The sequence below is a fragment of the Sturnus vulgaris genome, chromosome 5, assembly GCF_052056855.1.
Source record: "Sturnus vulgaris isolate bStuVul1 chromosome 5, bStuVul1.hap1, whole genome shotgun sequence".
NCBI classification, from domain to species: domain Eukaryota; kingdom Metazoa; phylum Chordata; class Aves; order Passeriformes; family Sturnidae; genus Sturnus; species Sturnus vulgaris.
In genome coordinates, this window is record NC_142247.1 from 29,341,372 (window position 1) to 29,360,006 (window position 18,635).

Below are 18,635 nucleotides of genomic sequence, written 5' to 3' on the forward strand. Positions count from 1 at the left end.
AATGAAATGATTGGAGCTCTTTCTTCTTATAGGCAGAGAGATCCCTATCTTTACAAGAAAAAAAATGAAAAGGGTTTGGACTTGGGTTTCCCTTGTGTAGTTCACCTTTTGTACTGTCACTTTAGTAGACAGCTGTAGATCTAATTGTCAGGATATATCTCCCCATTCCTTCTTTTTTCTTCATTCGTCCCCATCTGCCATGTCATATTAAATTATCTGGGAGAATTTCTTTCTAGGGTCTTATTTTCAAACTGGTTAAGGGCAATGTTAGTTCCTCCTTGTGCATGGTTTCATGGAAAAATACAAATGACTATAGACTGTGACTCAAGTTTACACAGGGAGGTGGGAAATTCTCTGTTTTTCCCTCCTCAAGACTTCTCGTCCAGCTATAAATAGTAACAATGGATATATAGATGGCATCAACAAGTACTGCTTACAGTTAATATTTACTGTATTATGATACCAGGGTCAATTTTAGGTAGACCTTTCCACCTAGGTATTTTGTTACAGGTCATCTTGTTGGATCATGCATGGTAGCCAGATTCCATGGATATGGATATGTGCCTAGTTACTCACATGCTTGGTTTTCACCTAGCCAGTACTACTGAGACAAAATGATTTTATGAGAATCAGTGCCCTGCACAGAAAGCAAACCAACTTTTCCTGTTGACAAGCTTGTTGTGCATTTTTGCATGTCACATATCTTACTAAATATACCATGTTACACGTATTTCAGGTGAATTTCTTAAAGTTGTATTTTAAGTTTCAGCAAGTGCTGACATGGATTATAGGTGTACAAAGATTCTGTGGTTAAGAGTGGGCTTTTATGTGTTCAATAGAAACACTTAAGAACTAATAGTAACAAACTTACCTGATTTTAAAATTTTAGTATCAAGACAAAACTGGCATTGCATTAAAAAGTAGTAGTGAATAAAATGGCATTAACTCCTCTTAAATCTTAAATGTTTAATGGAAGTGGCAGGAGTTAAGTCATGAAGGAAGAAGGTAAAGGTAAATACTGTAAAATTCATAGCAACTGCTAGTCTTAATTTTAAATAAACATGAAAACCCTGCAAAATTCAGCATAATTTTCATGGTAATAATCAAGTTTGCATTTATTTGGAGTCTTATACATGAGTAGCTCCTGTGAAATAAGTACATTCAATTATGTGCCATATTGAGACCAAATCTGAGAAGTAATGAAGTAAACTTCTAAGGCTATGAACTGGTTCTTCCTCTAGGATCTCCACATTTTACCCCCAAAGCTAATGCTGACTTGGAAAACTATTAACAAGGAGCAATTGTTCTGTCCTGTCTGGATCTTAGATCATATTATGGCTTGGCAGTTGGATGGTGCTACTGATTTTGTTTGTTTTATAGCTCTGTGTCCTACCAAAACTAAAATTGCTGTAATTGCTGGTTTAATCTTCTAAATACAGTTTTTAATTAACATTAATGTGATTTCTACATTTATAAAATTTGATATTAAGCCTCAGAAATGGCCTGCTGTGGTAGATTGTTGTTCTGTGTTCTTTGTGAGCCTTGTGGTAATATGAGAATAGAAATAGATGCTTTTACTTTTGACTGTGAGCTTCTGATTTCATATTCTTTGGGGACCACTTTCCTCTGTAGGTTGGGATTTTTGATTTTGCTAAATTAGCTGTATCAAAGAATCTGTATTTGTCTGTCTCCACTAAGAGAACTACTTAATGTCTCATAACATGACTCATTAAAAGAAAATGCAGTATTCCATCATCCTTTGGAAACATCTTTTAAAATGTTTCCTATTTCATATTTCTCTTCCAGTGGCATCCTCCCAGCAATAAAGGACTATTGCCTTGAACCTGCTTTTTCTGTTTCTAACCAAACCCAGTCTTCTGGAATTCACTCATATAGACAATCGACAGGCATGTGTAAGCTGCATGCCATGTCAATGATTTTATATGACCCAAGAATATTTTGAGCTGTAGAAGCTTCGAAGAGTGTGATTTTATCAAGAAACAAGCTCTTCTTGTTCTGAGAGTGACAGTCAGTTAATTTATTCTTTTCCTGTCTTTTTGTTTTCTTAATTGACCAGTCACTCTTTTTTTCTGTACTTTTCAGCTGCTTTTTAAAGCTGCTGAGCATTTGAGAGCCTGAAATGCTGGATGGAAAAAACCAACTCCAGTGTGATATGGCCCCCGTTGCATCCTTGGATTATTGCTAGCACATCCACTGTGAAATATTTTGGAAGTTGTTGCTTTGGAGGTGAAGAAACTGTACTGGTTTTTAAGAATCACTTGACAGAGAGTTTAGGTCTACATCAGGCCGAATCATACTCCTGTTCTCATCTGTACAAATGTTTAATGCTTTCATGAGCTTCCTAAGAGGATAAGAAATAAGAGGTGGTAATGAAAAAAGTTTCAGGTGCTCTATACAAGAACTGCCTGTGTTGCAGTGTTCCCCAAACTGGTCCAAGACACCTTTCCATCTCGGCACGTTGCAGCAGGACGTGCTGATTTCTGCGAAGAAATCCACTCTCATCATTCTCAGAACTTGCAGTATGGAACTTCTTCTGATCCCACTTTTGTTTCCTGTTTAGGATCTGCTTCACAGACCTCCTCCTCGGGTATAGGGAGCGTGGTCCCAATCCTACTTCTCACCACAGCATGAATATAAATAATTGGCTTTTGCCTCTAGTGTGAAAGATTGTTGTAACAGTTGAAGAGACCAAACCAAATTTTCTTTCTCTTCTTTACCCTCCCAAACTCCATTTTCTCCATAGCATGGTTGCTAAGGAAGAGCAGAGGAAGCTGCCTGCATTTTAATAGCAGCTGTTATTGCTTCAGTAAAGATGTAGTGAAATGTGAGATAGTCTCAAACAGTAAAGAAATGAACTTCTGCTTAACTCTCCCTTTGCACAGGCTTGCTTCAAGCTATTCTTCAAAATGCATTGAGATGAACAGAACTGTATGGCTGCTGCTCCCAACAACAGTGGATGCTTGCAAATTGTGAGGATCAACAGTGTGTCTGCTGCTTCTCCTTCACCCCACAGAGGGACATGAATTTTTGGCATCCCCTTCCCAGGGTAGCAAACTGTCATATAATCCCAGTAGTTTGGGTGTCATTTACAGTCTGCTTCACTTAAATGCTTCTCTGTTAACTGCACAGTCTGCTTAAATGCAAAGCCAGCATGTATTCCTCATCAGCAGTGGGGAATAAAATGGATTTAGTGGATTAAAATGCTGTTAGGCTCAGAAAATTGCCTTTAAAAAAGGCCGAAAAAGTTTGCTTTTCTTTGTTGGTAAACCTCATTCTAGCACATTCTCTGTGGTGTGGGGTATGTTGTCAACAGCACCAGAAAAATGCAACTCTAACACAGAAAAAGTAATCCACCTCATCAATTTAAGAAATCGAAAATTGATTTTGACCATTGTATTCTCACTCACTGATCACAAACGATCACAGCAGTTTTTTTTCTTATCCTTCTTGTGGACTTGTAATTTAGTACACTAACAGCCCTTGGCTGCTTCTGTAGAGAAAGGTGTTGCAACTGAAGTTTTACAGATGCTGCCCTTGCTGCTGAATCTAATCTGGCTTCCTGTTGATTTTTCCTGCATGAAAAATCTGATGCACGTCAACGTTTGTTTTGTAAGATGGCACAGCCGAAAAATGCTCAGAGACCATGTTTTGGTGTGAGGGAAAGGTTTTCTGACCACATCTCCAAGGGACTGAATTCAGTAGGATATAGCTGCCACAGAAAACAACAGCTGGTGTACTGCATATTCAAAAGCTGAATTTGGCATTTGCTTCTGGTCAAATGTGACTATTTAATCAGAAAGTAGGAAAAAAAATGCTCTTCATAGTGTAATTAGAAGGGTTGCTGGCTGAGTGGAAAGGTGGCTTCATCCTTCACAGCAGTGGTTACATGGCACTGTCGTATTTGAGGTAGAGGCCCCCAGTTCTGCACAAACAGCTGTGCCAGTTTTGTTCACCAAATACCCTGTGTCATCAGAGTTCTCTTATATTGTTGTGTATTACAATTAAGTGGCTTGCATATAGTGTTATACACATTGGACTGAAAAATTGTAAAGTGTGTGTGGGCTGCAAATGGTGGCCTAGAGCCACATCTCCTTAGTCCATAGTCTCTGACCCTCACAAAATAAACCTGGTCAGACCTGTTCAGTGCTAGGCCAGCGAAAATTCTTCTGAAATTCCTTTGGCACTACAGAAAGGTAGAGGTATTGAACTGACTGGCAAGTTCCTATCCCAGTTTGTGCTGTATTAGTGCTTCCTTGTGGGTTAAGAGAGCGCTGCAGCTGCTCAGTGCTTTCAAAAAGAGCTCTCCAGAGGTGCTGAACAATGTACAAATAAATGAGCATTAAATTGCTTTTTACTGCCTTTACTTACACTTGCACTTTCCTCAATTTAGATAATGAAGTTAGGCTAATTTAACTTGTTCTTCAGTAGTTTTGCTTCCTAATCACATGGTTCAGTTATTGGGTTGCTGCAAGGATGAATTCTTCTATCAGCCAGACTGCTTTCACTGAATTTACCAAGTTGATAAATCATGTCTGTGAGCATACAGCCTTTCTTGTTTATGTCTTGTACTCTCCCATTTTGCATGGGTATCCCAGCCCGAATTCCAAGGAGTTCTGCCTCTCTCAGTCCCTCTATAGGGTTTCATTTGGCTCTAGCAGCCTTCCTTCCTTCCTGATCTGCACTGCTGCTCATGCTGTCCCCGTTGTAATCCACCATATGGCTGTGCTTAATCATTACCTTGGTTGGGTGACCTTAAGTATCACTTGGGATTCTTTAGCAGGAAAGGTTTTGTAGAAATGTGAGCACAGACTCTCCCTTTCTCAGTAAGACTGTATTCAGTATAACATACACAAGGTCTCACCACAAGCTGCAGTTCACAGCCATGTGCTTCTTCTTGCTAGTTTTAAAAAATGAGGAAAAGCAGAATATTTTATTGATTTATTGTCACAAACCTGTCCTGCTATGTGAGACAGTTTTTGACAAGAGATTTTAATTTTTTCTCTGTTGAAATGCTGAGATGCAGAATCTGCAGTCTATTCTGCAGTAGTTCTAGTTGCACTTCTAAATGCAGTGTGGTTTAGAAATAGAAGAGCAGGCACGCTGCTGCAGTTTTAGATGATGAGCTGCAAAAAACAACTTAGCTCATCAGAGATATTTGTTCTTGCTTCTGCTTACTACTAATGCACTCCTGAACTACCACCAGCGTTGTAGCTGTCCTGAAAGTGCCCCTATGGACGCAGGTTCTGTATATTAATGATATACTGTTAAATCTGAGCTGCCACCAGCTGTGAGTAGCTGGTCCTGGAATATGCCTGTGGATTCCCTGTTGAAAAAGTTTTATGCTAAGACGAGCACAAAATAATGATGACATTGCTGTATTTTACTAATAGGGTAACTCTGTTGGTAGTAGCTGTATCACAGTATCATTTGTAATTTAATACATCTCCCACCACCACAGTTCTCCTCCACTCCTCTTAAACTGCTGGCAGTGGTTCTCTATCCTAGCTCCCACATTTCTCTGGAATGTTTTACTAATTCTTGGAATGGTCCCTTAGTGATACGAAAACATTAGTCAAAATTTAATTGAGAACATTTCATACTTGTGAAATAAATAAACTATGCCCAGCTTTGAGTGGGAAAATCTGATAATAAGCATACAAATCCCACAAAATATTGCATACAGTAGAAGTGCACCAGTTTGGAACTTATTTTCTAGCCAGCAGTTATACACCACTCTTTATATGACCTGATTTATTCTTAATTTGAAAAATAATTTACAGGTTAAATACAGGGATAAAGGAAACAGAAGTGTCCATTAGTGACTGAAAGACTTACACTTCAGTGTGTCTTAGCGTAGCTTTGAATTTCTCTGGTCATTCTAGACCTTTGGCTGAGCTCCATGTACAACAGCCTGGGATTGGTGCTTGGGACATCTGTTAATCTATATATAGGATTCACACACTTGCACATGTAAACAGGTGATCTCCTAAATATATGAAATGGCATTGGGAACTCCAAGTACTTAGTTAAGCCAAAATGTATTTAGGAGTGAACTGAAATAATCCTTTTTCCTCTCCTCCCTGCCACAAAAATAAGCTGTATTTGAAAAAAAAAGGTACTTTTGGTCTGATTATAACTTGTGCTTAATACTTATGTATATACATTCATAAATCCCAGGAATTAATTAGTGCTTATGAAAAGGGTCCTGAAAATTACATTTTTTCTGTTCTCCAGTTTAGTTCTCTTGATGGTTGCTAGTTTCTTGCTGTGAAGGGACATAGGGTTTAAAAATAAAAGGTGCATATAATGGGCAGAGAAAAATGGGTAGTAGATGGTAACTAATAAAGAAATAAGATATATTTAGAAAATTCATAAGGGAGACTAAAGTCAGGAGGGGAATTTTAAGTCATTTGCTGAAGTTTCTAGTAGTCTGACTGAGAGTAATTTTTAATAAATCTGGGAACAGCAGGGAGAGCAAAAGACCAATAACATTTTGCATCATTGCTGACAAAGGGTGAGTAAAGAGTGGCTCATCTGCTGTCAGTACCAGGAAAAAAACTATGGAAAATTTGATCAAGAATTTAGGTGGTATAAGAATAGCAGCATAATCTCACTGATCAGCTTTTCAGTTTGTGAAAACAAATGCTCAAATGTGATTCTGTCATTTGGATAAGTGAAATTGGGTTGCTAGGGGTTTTTTTCTAGGTGCAACAGACTTTTATAACATCTTGAACTTAGTAGCATGGTGTATTTTGGTTTTAAGAAGTACATTTGAATTTAATGAAGTACTCCTTAATTGGATTAAGAGCTGATCGTAATCATAGAAAACAGAAAAGTATTTCTGGTTGAGATCAGCCTGGTGCAGTCTGGAAACACATGCAAGAGGTTGTAACAGTATGGACAGAACAAATACTAGTGGATGAATGAATTGTGACATTAAAAAAAGTAGTTTAGATAATTTATGCAAACTGAGACCATTGAGCAAAATTCACATTAATACGGCTGACAATACAGGTGTGCACCCAGGAGCAAAACATGCCAGCCACACCTGTGTGGGGGAGTTTTTTGCTGAAAATCCTGGGCTGGGAGGTGAAAGGGAAATCGTAGGTGTGGTTAGAAATGTGAGGGAAGGTAGATGGTTGTAGCAAGTGGCAGAAAGGGCTAACATACATTACTAGATGTGTAAATAAAAGACACGAGTAAAAATAAGATTATCTGCTGGGGAGATGGACCTGATGCTATAGGTCTGTGCCTTTCCTGTATACGTGTAGTAAGATGTGCTAATTTAGGGCATGGATATGAGTCCCTAAACAGCTCAGTAGGGGAAGTAATGCCATGCAGTGAGAGATTTAATGGGCTGCTCCTAATGGGGCAGAAATCACTTAGTGGCAATGTGCATGGAAGGATGAAGTCCAATTCCCACCTTCAGTGCTGGTGAATCCCTGAGGTCCTGGTTGTTCCACTACAGCTCCTGGCTATGTGTTCATCCTCTTCAACTCATTAATGCAAAAACTGGTGCCTGTTTTGACTGGGCTGTGGTCTCTGTTGTGAGTCCAGCCAGCAGTCAAGAGGACGTGAGAGATGATGGGGGGAGTGAGAGATTTGACACTGTCTCTCTCAGCGAGGTATTAGATCGTGTAGATTTGGGTTTTGATAACCTCAGAAGGAATCCAGCAAATGAGAAGCTCTTTGAGCAGGCTGGCTGTGAGCTGTGCTAGCCCTCACAGCAGCACAGAAGTAGGAGTGCGATGTCACACTGGCTGGGAGGAAGAGTCTGGAACTATCACTTCTGTTTGCAGTTTCACAGGCAGATGAAGGCGTGTTCCTTCCCCTCTGTGTTCCCTCCTCCTCCTTCTGGCTCTTGGCTGATCCCACACAGAATTACCATGGTGCTCTGTACATCCTCCTCCCCTCTCTCACTTCCATGTACTAAAAGAAAGTAGTTTCCTGCACAGGATGCATATATTAAGAAATTATGGTTTGTCTTAAGAAACAGAAGAGAGGTGACTTGTTTGCACACTGTGTGCACAGAGGTATTTCCACTGGGAGGAGGTACTCCTCTCACTGTCATAAATAGTTTCAGAGAAAGGTACATCAAGAGTCAATGTCAAAGTAGAAGCCAGAAAAATCCAAGAAGAAAATTAAATGTGATTTAAGTGAGGGTGATTAGGTGCTATGGAAACAACCACAGAAAGGAAGAGATGGATCTCTTTTTTTATACATATACAATGACCAGAACCCATATTGGAAGGTGTATCTTAGTCAAATGTAAACTGCAGAAAGGAGGTTGAAAGAAACTGATAAAATGTCATGATGTCTGTAAGTAGACAAAGTGGCATCTTCTTAAATTTTTTAATCTCTGCTTTAGGGAGTGTACAATACAAATTAGGATATAATGTATGAAATTAATGTACTGGACAAACAAAGTATTTAAGAAAGGAGACATAAGGGTTATAGTGAGATTATATAGTTAGACTGTAGAGCAGTTTTGCTCTATAATGGTTCCACTACATTCGTGTGGACTTTCATTATGTGGACTACGCAAAAGGCATAAAAGAAATTCAAATTAAAACAGGGGAGATGAGATGTATTGCCATTCATTTTATAATATTTTATGTTGAATATACTTACGAGTTTGGGCTTAATTGAAAATGGGATTCAGTGACAGTCAGGTTGTCCTATTTCAAGACATGTGTGACTACACATTCATGTGAATTTTTTCTTCAGTTTTTTTTTTCAGGAAAGGTTGCTTTCATATGGAAGGTGTCTTTGACTGTAAGAACAATCTGGAATGTTGCTTTGATAGTGTGGTGTAAAGGGAAGCTGCTGTTACAATCTAAATGTTGAAATGATGACTATTCCAGGGATTTGCACTAGAAAAAACCCCAGCTAATTGCATTTCACACAGTCATGAATATGTTCTGTTATGCCAAAATAAATAGGAAAAATTAGAGTGATAAGGGGATTAATTTTGTAGTGGAAGGACACTTCTACATGTATTCGTGGTATTTCGCTTTCACAAGATGTTTCTGAAGGTGAATTTCTGAGCTGAGGAAGGAAATCAGCCTTGTAATTTAGAGTAACGACCAACAATTTTGACATATCGTTTAATCTGCACATAGTAATTAGAGTTTTCAGGAGTCATTAGCAGCTGGGGTGTCACTCTGTGTTTATTGGAGGACTGTCAGCTGGTGTTTCTCTTTGTTTGTTTTTTAATATTAATGGTTTGGAAAGCAGTTGGTGCTCTAGAAAGAACTGAGAAACAGGCCTGGCTTTGTGGATTTTTATCACCCTGCCAAGACCCTGTGCAACTTCCTCTCCCCCTGGCTGCAGCAGCCTACGGAAACCTGACTGCTGGGGGCCACTTCTGCAATTGCCATTGCAGCAGGGCAGGGCAGCAGGGTGGGAGGGCGGTCTTTTCTTCTGCTGCTCACCAGTGCCTTGGCATCCAAAGAAGAAAACAAGATGCATTTGAAAATGTCTCTTCAGTTGTTTCTTGCACTGATGGGTTTCCTTCTCTCCCTTCTCTCTGCTGTCGTGCAGTGCTGCAGTTGAAGCTCCAGCAGCGACGCACACGGGAGGAGCTGGTGAGCCAAGGGATCATGCCGCGTAAGTACCACTTCAGTTCTTTGCCCTGCTGTTTTCATGCATGGTTTTTTGGTGGAGAATGGTTTCCCGTATGATTTGAAAGATTAGGTTCTCGGCTTTCTGCATGGAAAACATCATGTGTGAGAGCCACACCCTGTCCCACCCAGCCTGGTCCTTCTGAAGTGGTGGTGCCACCTCCGATACTGAGCAAGAGAGCAATGGCTGCAAGTGTAACTGTGCTGCCAGGCTAGGCTTGCATTGCATCTCAGTGCACAGTCTTCTGGACAGCATACTATGTTAGAAGTGCCTTATATACTTGACCCATGCTGGTAATCACTCTTTTAACAGGCTTCCTGCCTCTGCAGTTTCTATTCTTACAGTGAGTCAGGTCCCCAGAACTCTTGAGGCACTTGTAACCTGATGTGTACATAGTCCATAAACTGACCAACACCAGGCGTTGTGTACAAGATGTTAACCAACAAGGGACCCTCTCTTATGTTTATAGCTAGAAAACACCCAGAATGAGTCCTGTGGGTATCAGCCGTTGTCCTTCTTGCAGGGAAAGGCAAAATCTGTGCAGGCAGAGAACGTTTACTTTTCTGGGTAAACAGAGAGGATCTACCCTAAAGCCAAGCTTTCACTGTCAGATTAGCGTTGGAGAAGGTATTTTTCTGTTTTGCTCTCCTCCTTCCCCCAAAAATGCAAAAAAGGTGCCTGTCAAATAGTTTTGTCATGCTTTAGTACCTCTGAACTAGATGACTTATAGGTGACAATTTGAAGCAAGACCACACAGCAAATGTTTTATTTTTGAAGTCTTCTCAGTTTCATGCAACAGCCGTAGTAAAATGTAGTGGACCTGGTATGTATTTTCTTCTTTCAAAAGCTTTCCTGCTGCCCTGTTTCAGAAGCTTTGCTTGAAGATGGTGTAGTAATCAAGATTTTCTCATTTTTTCTGTTTCTGGGGTGCACACTGTAATATGACACAGTGCTGTGACTTAGACTTTGCCGAGGGCTGAAGGTTACACTGTCAGCTTTGTCTCTGAATGAAGAGAACCTGTCAGCAGCACTCTGTCACCTAAAGTGGTTTGCTGCATGGCAGTAATGTTCTTTATGAGGATTCTGGGACCCCTACTTAAAATTATGTTACCAAAGCAAAAAGAAAAGATTGTCCTGTGTGGATATATCATACCTGTTGTCTATTTTTTAACCTGAGGAGCTTGTACATGAGCTTCTACAAAATACACTTACTTGCTTTTGGATGAAAGACTAGTGTCCCAGTGACTGTGTCTTTTTACTAATGCTTCTCAGAAGAAAATATTCCTGACTTCTTTGTGTGGCCCTGCTTTAGGTGGATATGTATGCAAATAATTAGCTAATGTTCAGTTCTGGCTTTCTTCAAAGTGTGCCTGGCCAAACTTGTGATTCCTGAGAGGGGTCTGTTTTACAGGCCTTTTGAAAATGAGGCCCTTGCAAGTAATTCAAGTAAGGCATCCGGAATAATTAGTGAGTCTTAAATTTATTTAAAACATAGCCTAAATTACTAGGCTTTGCAGATTTGTGCCCTTCATTGCTTCATTTATATGTCTCACATGTGAATTCTGTGATGGACCAAAGAAAAACACTTTGTGAAATACCATTGTGAAAATACTGACAACACATTAAAAGGTCTTTTCTGTGATGGACAAAACCCACTTTAACACATCTGTTCTAAACATGATTTGAAATTAGTTCCTCCCAGGTAATGGTATCATTTACCCATACCTGCCAACTGGAAATAACTACACGTAGGGAAATGTTTAAAATGTAATTTGCCTGGGCCGTTTTTGAAGAGAAGATCAGATGTGAGATAAATTGTGATACTTAAAGCAAAAATCCCATTTTTAACCTGAGAAGTACAGAGGATGACTAGGGACCATGTTCCTCCAGAACACATCTCAGCACCATGACAGCTTTACTTCTACTTTCTGGAGTTCCAGAATAGACTTTTTTTTACTGCTGGAAACATGCAAGTGTCCTGTATTCTTTCTTCTCTGGTCTGTGCCTCTTGTCTGTGAAAACACTGAGGTACTTAATCTTGTTCTGCTGTCATCTGCCACTGAACATGGCTGTGCTGGACTTGTGTGTCCCTCTTGAGTTTGTTAGCCAGGAACCAAGCCCTGCACAGTCGTTCATGATGATTTCAGCAAAAGTATGGAATCCAGGGGATGGTTTGGTGCTGAATTAAAAGAGCTGGAGTGCTCCTTCCTTGTCAGATGCCGCTTGGTTTCTTTTCTTTCCTTTATTTTCCGTCTGGAGAGTCTTAACACTCTTGAGAGAACTGTGGTGGTTGCAGTTCTATCTGCATTACAGCTTGTGTCAGGAATGTGTTTTTGAAGTGAAGCTCCTGATTGCACCTGCCTGCTGTGCCTTGCTTTGCACCATAAAATAGAGTTTGAGAGCTGGATTAAATTGGAATGAAAGTAAAGTGGAAAATATTCTGCCTAGAGCTAATCTGCATTCAGCCCATGGGACCAGACTACAGCTTGTCTGGCACCACACCTCCAATTCACCTTCACATCCAGAGTGTGGATGTCACTTCCTCAGCATCGACTTTGTTTCTGTTTTGGTCTTGCTGTGCTTTCCTACATGTTCCTTTAGATTAGCCTGTGATCTGTGTCTGTGAACAGATCAGTTCCTGTATATCTGAAGGCAAACTGCCATGGAAAAATCCCTCAGCCAAGTGTGGGAGAAGTGAAAGGTTTTGTTTTACATTACAAGCTACGTAGTGGGCAAACTCTCATTGGTACCTTTCGTTCTCCTGACTTGAATCTAAACCCCACATAAGATTTATTCTGAAAATTGGAGCCTTAAAAGAGAAATTTCACTGCAGGCTTCCATCAACACGAGGGTTTTGGACGCTGTAAATATGAGGAGTGGGAGATGACATATTTATATCACCTTAAAGTGAGAGTGAAAGTCATGCTACTCCTGCTGTGCTTGTTCATAACAGAGCTGGGAATTGCTTACTTTGTCCCATGTGGAATTTTGTTTATATGGTAGAGTGGAAAGGCAAATGTTTCAACATTTTTTTACCAAGTACACTTAATCTCACTTAACCTTCCCAACCCACCAGCCACCTACATCGGAGCTTTGCTTCACTGAAAGATTAGTGTATTGTATTAAGAAATAAAGCATTTATAGGCAGTGAAAGAGGATTGAAAATAATTGTGTTTTATACTTCTTGCTTTCTGTTACCACTTTGTGTAATCTTTTACTAGTAGCAGGATTCATTAGTTCAGGATGAAAATTCTCAATTGCCCTTAGAAAAATGGTGGGAAGCAAGTCTTCACCTGCAGCTGACATACCTGTGATCTGAGCTACAATGACTGTATCTTGAAAAAAAGACAGCTGAGTTTTTATATTTATTCCAGTTTTAGCCTATTTTCTAACAGTGCAAATAGACAACCCTTTTGGTTATTTGCATTTTTTTGTAGCGATGCAAAGATGATTTTCATCTTCTTGTCCTCATAAAATACAAGTTAAACAAAATCTGCTGTCTCTTCTCAACTCTTTGAACTCTGTTGTGCTGTAGAACAGTCAGATGCTGGCTATTGTAAGGTGTTTTGGGGGAATATTAAATACCCCATTTTTCACTTTTGAAGGAAGTGTTTAAAACAGTAGCTAATGCACATCTGAGTAGAAAGTTATGTGGAAAGTATCTTTAACTAAAACAGCAAAAATTTTTAGGGGAAAGACATTTGGCAAATGTAGCAATACTCTGTTATGCAAAATATGTGGCTCTTTTTCTCTTTCGCAAGATTTAAAGCTTCACATGGCATTTATTTTATCCATCAGGATTGTGGTCTTTGGCTTCTGGCTGCAAACACTGAACACAGGCAAGAATGTAAGATTGTCATATGGCACAATTCTGCAGGAAAGCTGTTTTGACCATCACATCTATCCAAACAGGCAAAGCAGAAGTAGATAATTTCTGGGAATGTGCCTTGTGTTTCTCTGTAGCAGTGCTGTGTGAGTCTCTGAAAAATGACACAGGCATCCTTTGAAAAGGGCATTGCCTGGACTGAAAGCTAGAAGGAGGCTGCTGTACAGGCTGAGAATTTCCAGGAGCTTCTTTTTCACTTCAGTGTATCTTATGTTTGCCAGTTTTTGTGCCCACATCCAACTCCTCTGTGTGTTTGTGTTCTGGGATGCAGAACACATGACTGTGTGCAAATCCAAAGGGGATGGAATTTGTGCATGGAGATTCTAATGGGAGTGCTTTAACAGGTGCTGAGGTGTTTTCATGTCTGTGCTACCAACACTCTGATGCAGGTTTTGCTGGGATGTGCAGCCTGCTGAATGCTCGAGCTTATTTTAGAGTACAAGAGTGTATTTTAGACTCCATGAGGGGAGTGTGCCATGGTTCAATTCCAACATGTTACATGATTAGAAATTACTGTAATACAGCAGGCAGGCCAATGATTATCATCTCATTAGGCCTTTCATATCACTATGCCTTTTTTATTAGCTATAAGGTTAGTGGACAAAATGTTATTTTTGTTATAAAACTAAAATGCAGTATTTGCTTTTTTGGGAGTCTCTGAGACATTGCTTAGGATGGATTCTAAAGGAATTGCTATTTACTGGAGACAGCTGGTGATTTAAGAGTACAGAACACAGGTTATGCTTTGGCATATCAGTGTTGATCATCATCTAGACAAAGCTTGTAGTAGCTCATCTTCTGCATCCAGCACAGCTACCATCATAAAAACCCAAGGATCTCTGACATACTGAATTCACGAAGCAAAGTTCTTGCCACATGTGAGCTTCTAAGGTTAAATCATGTCTATGGACTTCAACATCTCAGCTCCCAGATTTTGCCATACATCCACACTTGTGTTTGTGTAGGGTAGCTAAAAATGCTGTTTCTGCTTTAGCCTTTACCTAATAGTGTAACCATGTCTCGATTTAGAGAAAAATAGTTTTTAAAGTACTTTAAAATGATGCACTTCCAGCTTTATTGCTGCATGGCTCTGTAATTAGTATTTATGTCCATATTTTCCTATTATTCTTATTTCTTATTATGAATCTAGTCGATTTAGTGTATGTGTGCTAATTGAAGGAGACCTATCAGTTGAGGATATAATCAACCTTTGGTTCCTGTTACATACAATAGCCACATTAGAACATATAAAATGTCAGAAACAAAATAAAAGAAGAAAAGGGTTTTATAAATTGTTTAGCCGTTGATTGTGAAGTAGCAGCATCTTTCTATGTTTGTCAGAGAAAGGAGAGGCAGCAAGCTGTTGAACGTGACAGTTACCTACAGGTGCAGCATTTCTTATGGCACGAGCTGTTCTGCCATCGTGCTGGTGACTTCAGGGGCAATTCTTCATGCCTCAGATATATTTTGTCTTCTACATAAGGGCCAGGATAGATGAACTGCTGTGCCTGGGTGGAGTAATACTGACTTGGAACTGTTGGAGTGTGGCTACACAGCTGACATTTCAAGGTTGTGGTGTGTTCTATTAGAGCTGCAGCTAAACCCATTGCTTTAACACCCTGAAGTATTTCTTCCTGCTACGTAACTTGTCCCCATCATTCTCTCACCGCTTTACATATCAGATCTTTGTAGTGACATTCCTGTAGTTTTATGGAATTTATTTATAGTAACAAAGCAAAAATACAAATTTTTGCTTCCCTGCCATCTTATGTCTGCTGTTCTGCACATTGGTAACTGCTTCTCTTTCATGCTTTTAAGGCTGGAACTGTAATTTCATTTAGGACAAGAACTTAAAAACATATATGTGTACTGTAAATATTTTTACTCTCTACAGAAGCTGCAGCTAGACTTTTAATATTCAGTGTCATGCTCTGAGAGTAAGACTGGAACACTAAGCAAGTATAGCAAAATTTAAAAAAAAAAAAAAAAAAAATAGGTAGAGGAAACTTGCAGCTGTCCTCTACATTTTTTTTCTGTTTCTGGTGTGTTGCACAGAAATCTGTAACTAGTTTTATTTTAATTGTATTAAAATATTAAAAATTTGTAAATATTAATTAAAATATTAATAACTTGTATCTCAGGAATTATTTGCTTGACTTTGACCGTTTGTCTTGGAGCACAATTTCAAAGCCTTCAGGCTTTGTGTGTAGAAGCTGTCTGTACAATTAAACATAGAGTTTCATTGTCAGAGGACTAATAACTGCATCTGCTTTGTTTGTGTTTTGAGATATCTGTCTGAGTGTGTTTTCCATGTGTGTATATGATTTGTGATTAATAAGACATGACTGGAGTAATGAAGTTCATTGTGGTAGGATGGAAATGTGCTCTTTGTCCTTTCTGGAGCTGTAGAAGGAAGACCATGCTCAGGTGTTTGACAGGCTCTGTTTGGTCCTTGATCCCTGCCATGACAGAAGATTTAACTCTGCCAGTTGCAAGAGAAATGTAATAGTTCAGGGGAGTAAAGTCTGATAGGCAATACACTTTTTTCCCTTTGTGTTCCCACAGCTGCCTTAGCTTCATTCTTGCTGTCTGGGAATGGTCTCTCCTTTTTGTGACCCCATACCTTTCCCACCCTGGGCACTCTGGAAAGTTATCAGAAGAGTTTGCAAAGGCCAATTATCCATGCAAGAAGCAGGTCCATGAATGCATGGATCAAAGGGTTCCTGGTAGAAGTTCCTTGTCTCCCTTCTCCTCTTCAGTTTGGAGGTGGTATAATCCTGATTGTAATGAAGCTTTGCCTTTTCTTATTTTTCATTTCAGGATTTAGGTAATGTCTTTTGAATGCCAAGAGTTAGTGGTGATGGATGGAGCAGATTATACATTATTTGTATTTGCTGTAAATGTTTTTTCACACAAAGCTGTAGCCATAGTCATCCACAGATCTGATAACTGTTACCATGGGTGACAATTTCCATTTTGTTTCTAAAGAGGATGAACTTTCTGAGAAATTGCACATATGTTAATTTTAAATTAATGCAGCGTTGGGCCTCGGAAAAAATCTTAGTCCTTTCTGCCAGTAATTTCATGTTTACTGTGACAAACCTGTACTTCAGGCTTTTCACACAGTTAATGAAAATCTTAAACTTCAGCTGCATCATCAGTGGGATACTGCTGTACTAAAGTTACCGACAGTCTTGCTGGAAGTGACTCTGGAGAGGTGCCTGGTGCAGGCGTTGGGAGCAGCAGCTGGTGAGTGTCTCTGTGCTGAGCTGAGGCACCACAGTTCCCCCTGCCCGTGTGCTGCAGCAGCCAGGGCAAGCCCAGTGCAGGGAGCTGCAAAGTGGCTCTTTTTGGGAAAAACAGCTGCATGAGCTGGTAGGGTGTGCAGGTTCAGAATGCTGGCCCAGGAGAAGGGCTGGCTCTCTGAGGCAGGGTGTCAGGGAGGCAGGACCTCAGCTCTGGCTCCCACAGCAGCCTGGGGCTCACCAAGCAATCTGCTGACAGTCACTTCCCTCAGCTGCAATTTCTGTGTATCTCTGTTGGCTGGAATAGCTGGCAGTGGGCAAGACTCGGTGAAGCTGCAGCACTGTATCTGTAATGCTGTGCTTTGGCACTGCTGGCAACAGCAGCAACGTGGGAAGGAACCTTTCTGCAGCCTTTCTTCTATGTGGGACTAGGAACACTCATAATCTTTCAATCACAGTAACATTCTCATTGAAGGGTGTCACTGAAAGGCAAGCTGCATTTGTTTGAGTGCCAGAGATGTTACTTACCTTCATAAACTTACTTGCATTGCCTTTTTTAGTTCAGTCTTAAGTTTTAATTTTCTGACTTTATGTATTTTGGGATTTGAAAAATCACAATTTACTAATTGTGGCTTCTTTTCCTATCTTTAACTTGATACTCATATTTTAGCCTTAACCCAAGGTCATTTACCAGCGTTGGGGAATGGTATCAAGAATTCTCAAGTATGATCAGGTCTGTGCACCGGATGAGAAACTCCCCAGAGCTGCAAATGGAGAAGAGGATGCTGATGGAGATATCTCTTCTCTCAGCTGTGAATTCTCCACCCCCTTTTCATATTTCTGCAGCACACAGCAGCTCTTTGACACTGCTCCACTGGCAAGATGACAACCACTTCTGTGACCCAGTTCTTTAATAACTTTTTCCTCCATGCTGTGAGAAATGCTTTTTGAAAGTGGGGTGAAGATGAAGGGAGGAAGAAAGTGCTAACTGCCTTGCTCTGTGGTTCAAGTTCTGTGTCTCTTAGCAAATCCTACGGGTGGGAGCCCCACCCTCAACTAACTGCGGAAGTCATCGAGCCTATTTGCAGCACTTTATCTCATCTTTTTACGAAAGCATAGTAAACAAGAGAGAGAAACCAGAATTTGGTTGAGAGCAGGGGTGAATAGCTGCAGCAGAAGGTCTTCTACCATTCTGACTTAAATCAGCGTGTCTGAGGTTGGGTTTGAACAGGACACAAGCTTCTCTTTGTCATAGCAAAGAAAGGTTTTTCCTTTCCCTTAGGAATGGATCTAACTGAAGAGCAAAGTATTCGACTCAGTATTCTGAATTTAGCTGTAGCTTTTCTACAAACATTGTATTGTGTCTTACCAACTGATTTGCAGTTCAAATATCACCTTCTTGTCTGTGATGAGCTAGATGCTATGGCCAAGGAAAGCTTATATGCTTCCTCTGTCAGTCTACAAATCTGATAGCCTTGAGTAGTGATTTGCCAATTACAGAAAGCTTTGCAGCCTCTGCTTCCCACAAGACACTTGAGCTAGGAGGGTCTGTGCAGATCCTTTTGCCTTTCTTCCCTGTGTTTGGTTCTGTGCAAACCTCAGTGTCTTCTGTCAGCTGCATAAGCAAATGCAGGGTCTATGGGTATTTTGACCTCTTTTTCTCAACAGTTGGGGCAGTCCCCTTCCCCTGCTGTGTTTCATTCTTAGAGTGTCAGTCTGGTTCTGATTCCACTTATTTCTCACGCTAGGTAACAGGAACTTGGAGCTCTGCATACGAGTATCTTTGAAAGCTTTGCATGGCTAAAATCTGCTTTCGTACACTTACAGGGTAAACCCTGATGTTTGGGCCATTTTGCCCA

The 18,635-nt window shown here is 40.1% G+C and overlaps 1 protein-coding gene across 3 annotated transcripts in view; it reads left to right on the forward strand.

The window, feature by feature from the left end:
* Nucleotides 1-18,635, forward strand: part of MRTFA (myocardin related transcription factor A) — an 87,037-nt gene that overhangs the window by 46,849 nt on the left and 21,553 nt on the right. For 2 of the 3 annotated variants that reach the window (XM_088165273.1, XM_014882585.2), the window contains one exon: nt 9,565-9,630. In XM_088165273.1, coding sequence (XP_088021399.1) covers nt 9,624-9,630 — 7 coding nt within the window. In that variant the 5' untranslated portion in view covers nt 9,565-9,623. Of the gene's footprint in view, nt 1-9,238; nt 9,631-18,635 lie in introns of those variants that run through there. The other variant, XM_088165272.1, reaches the window with a different exon arrangement.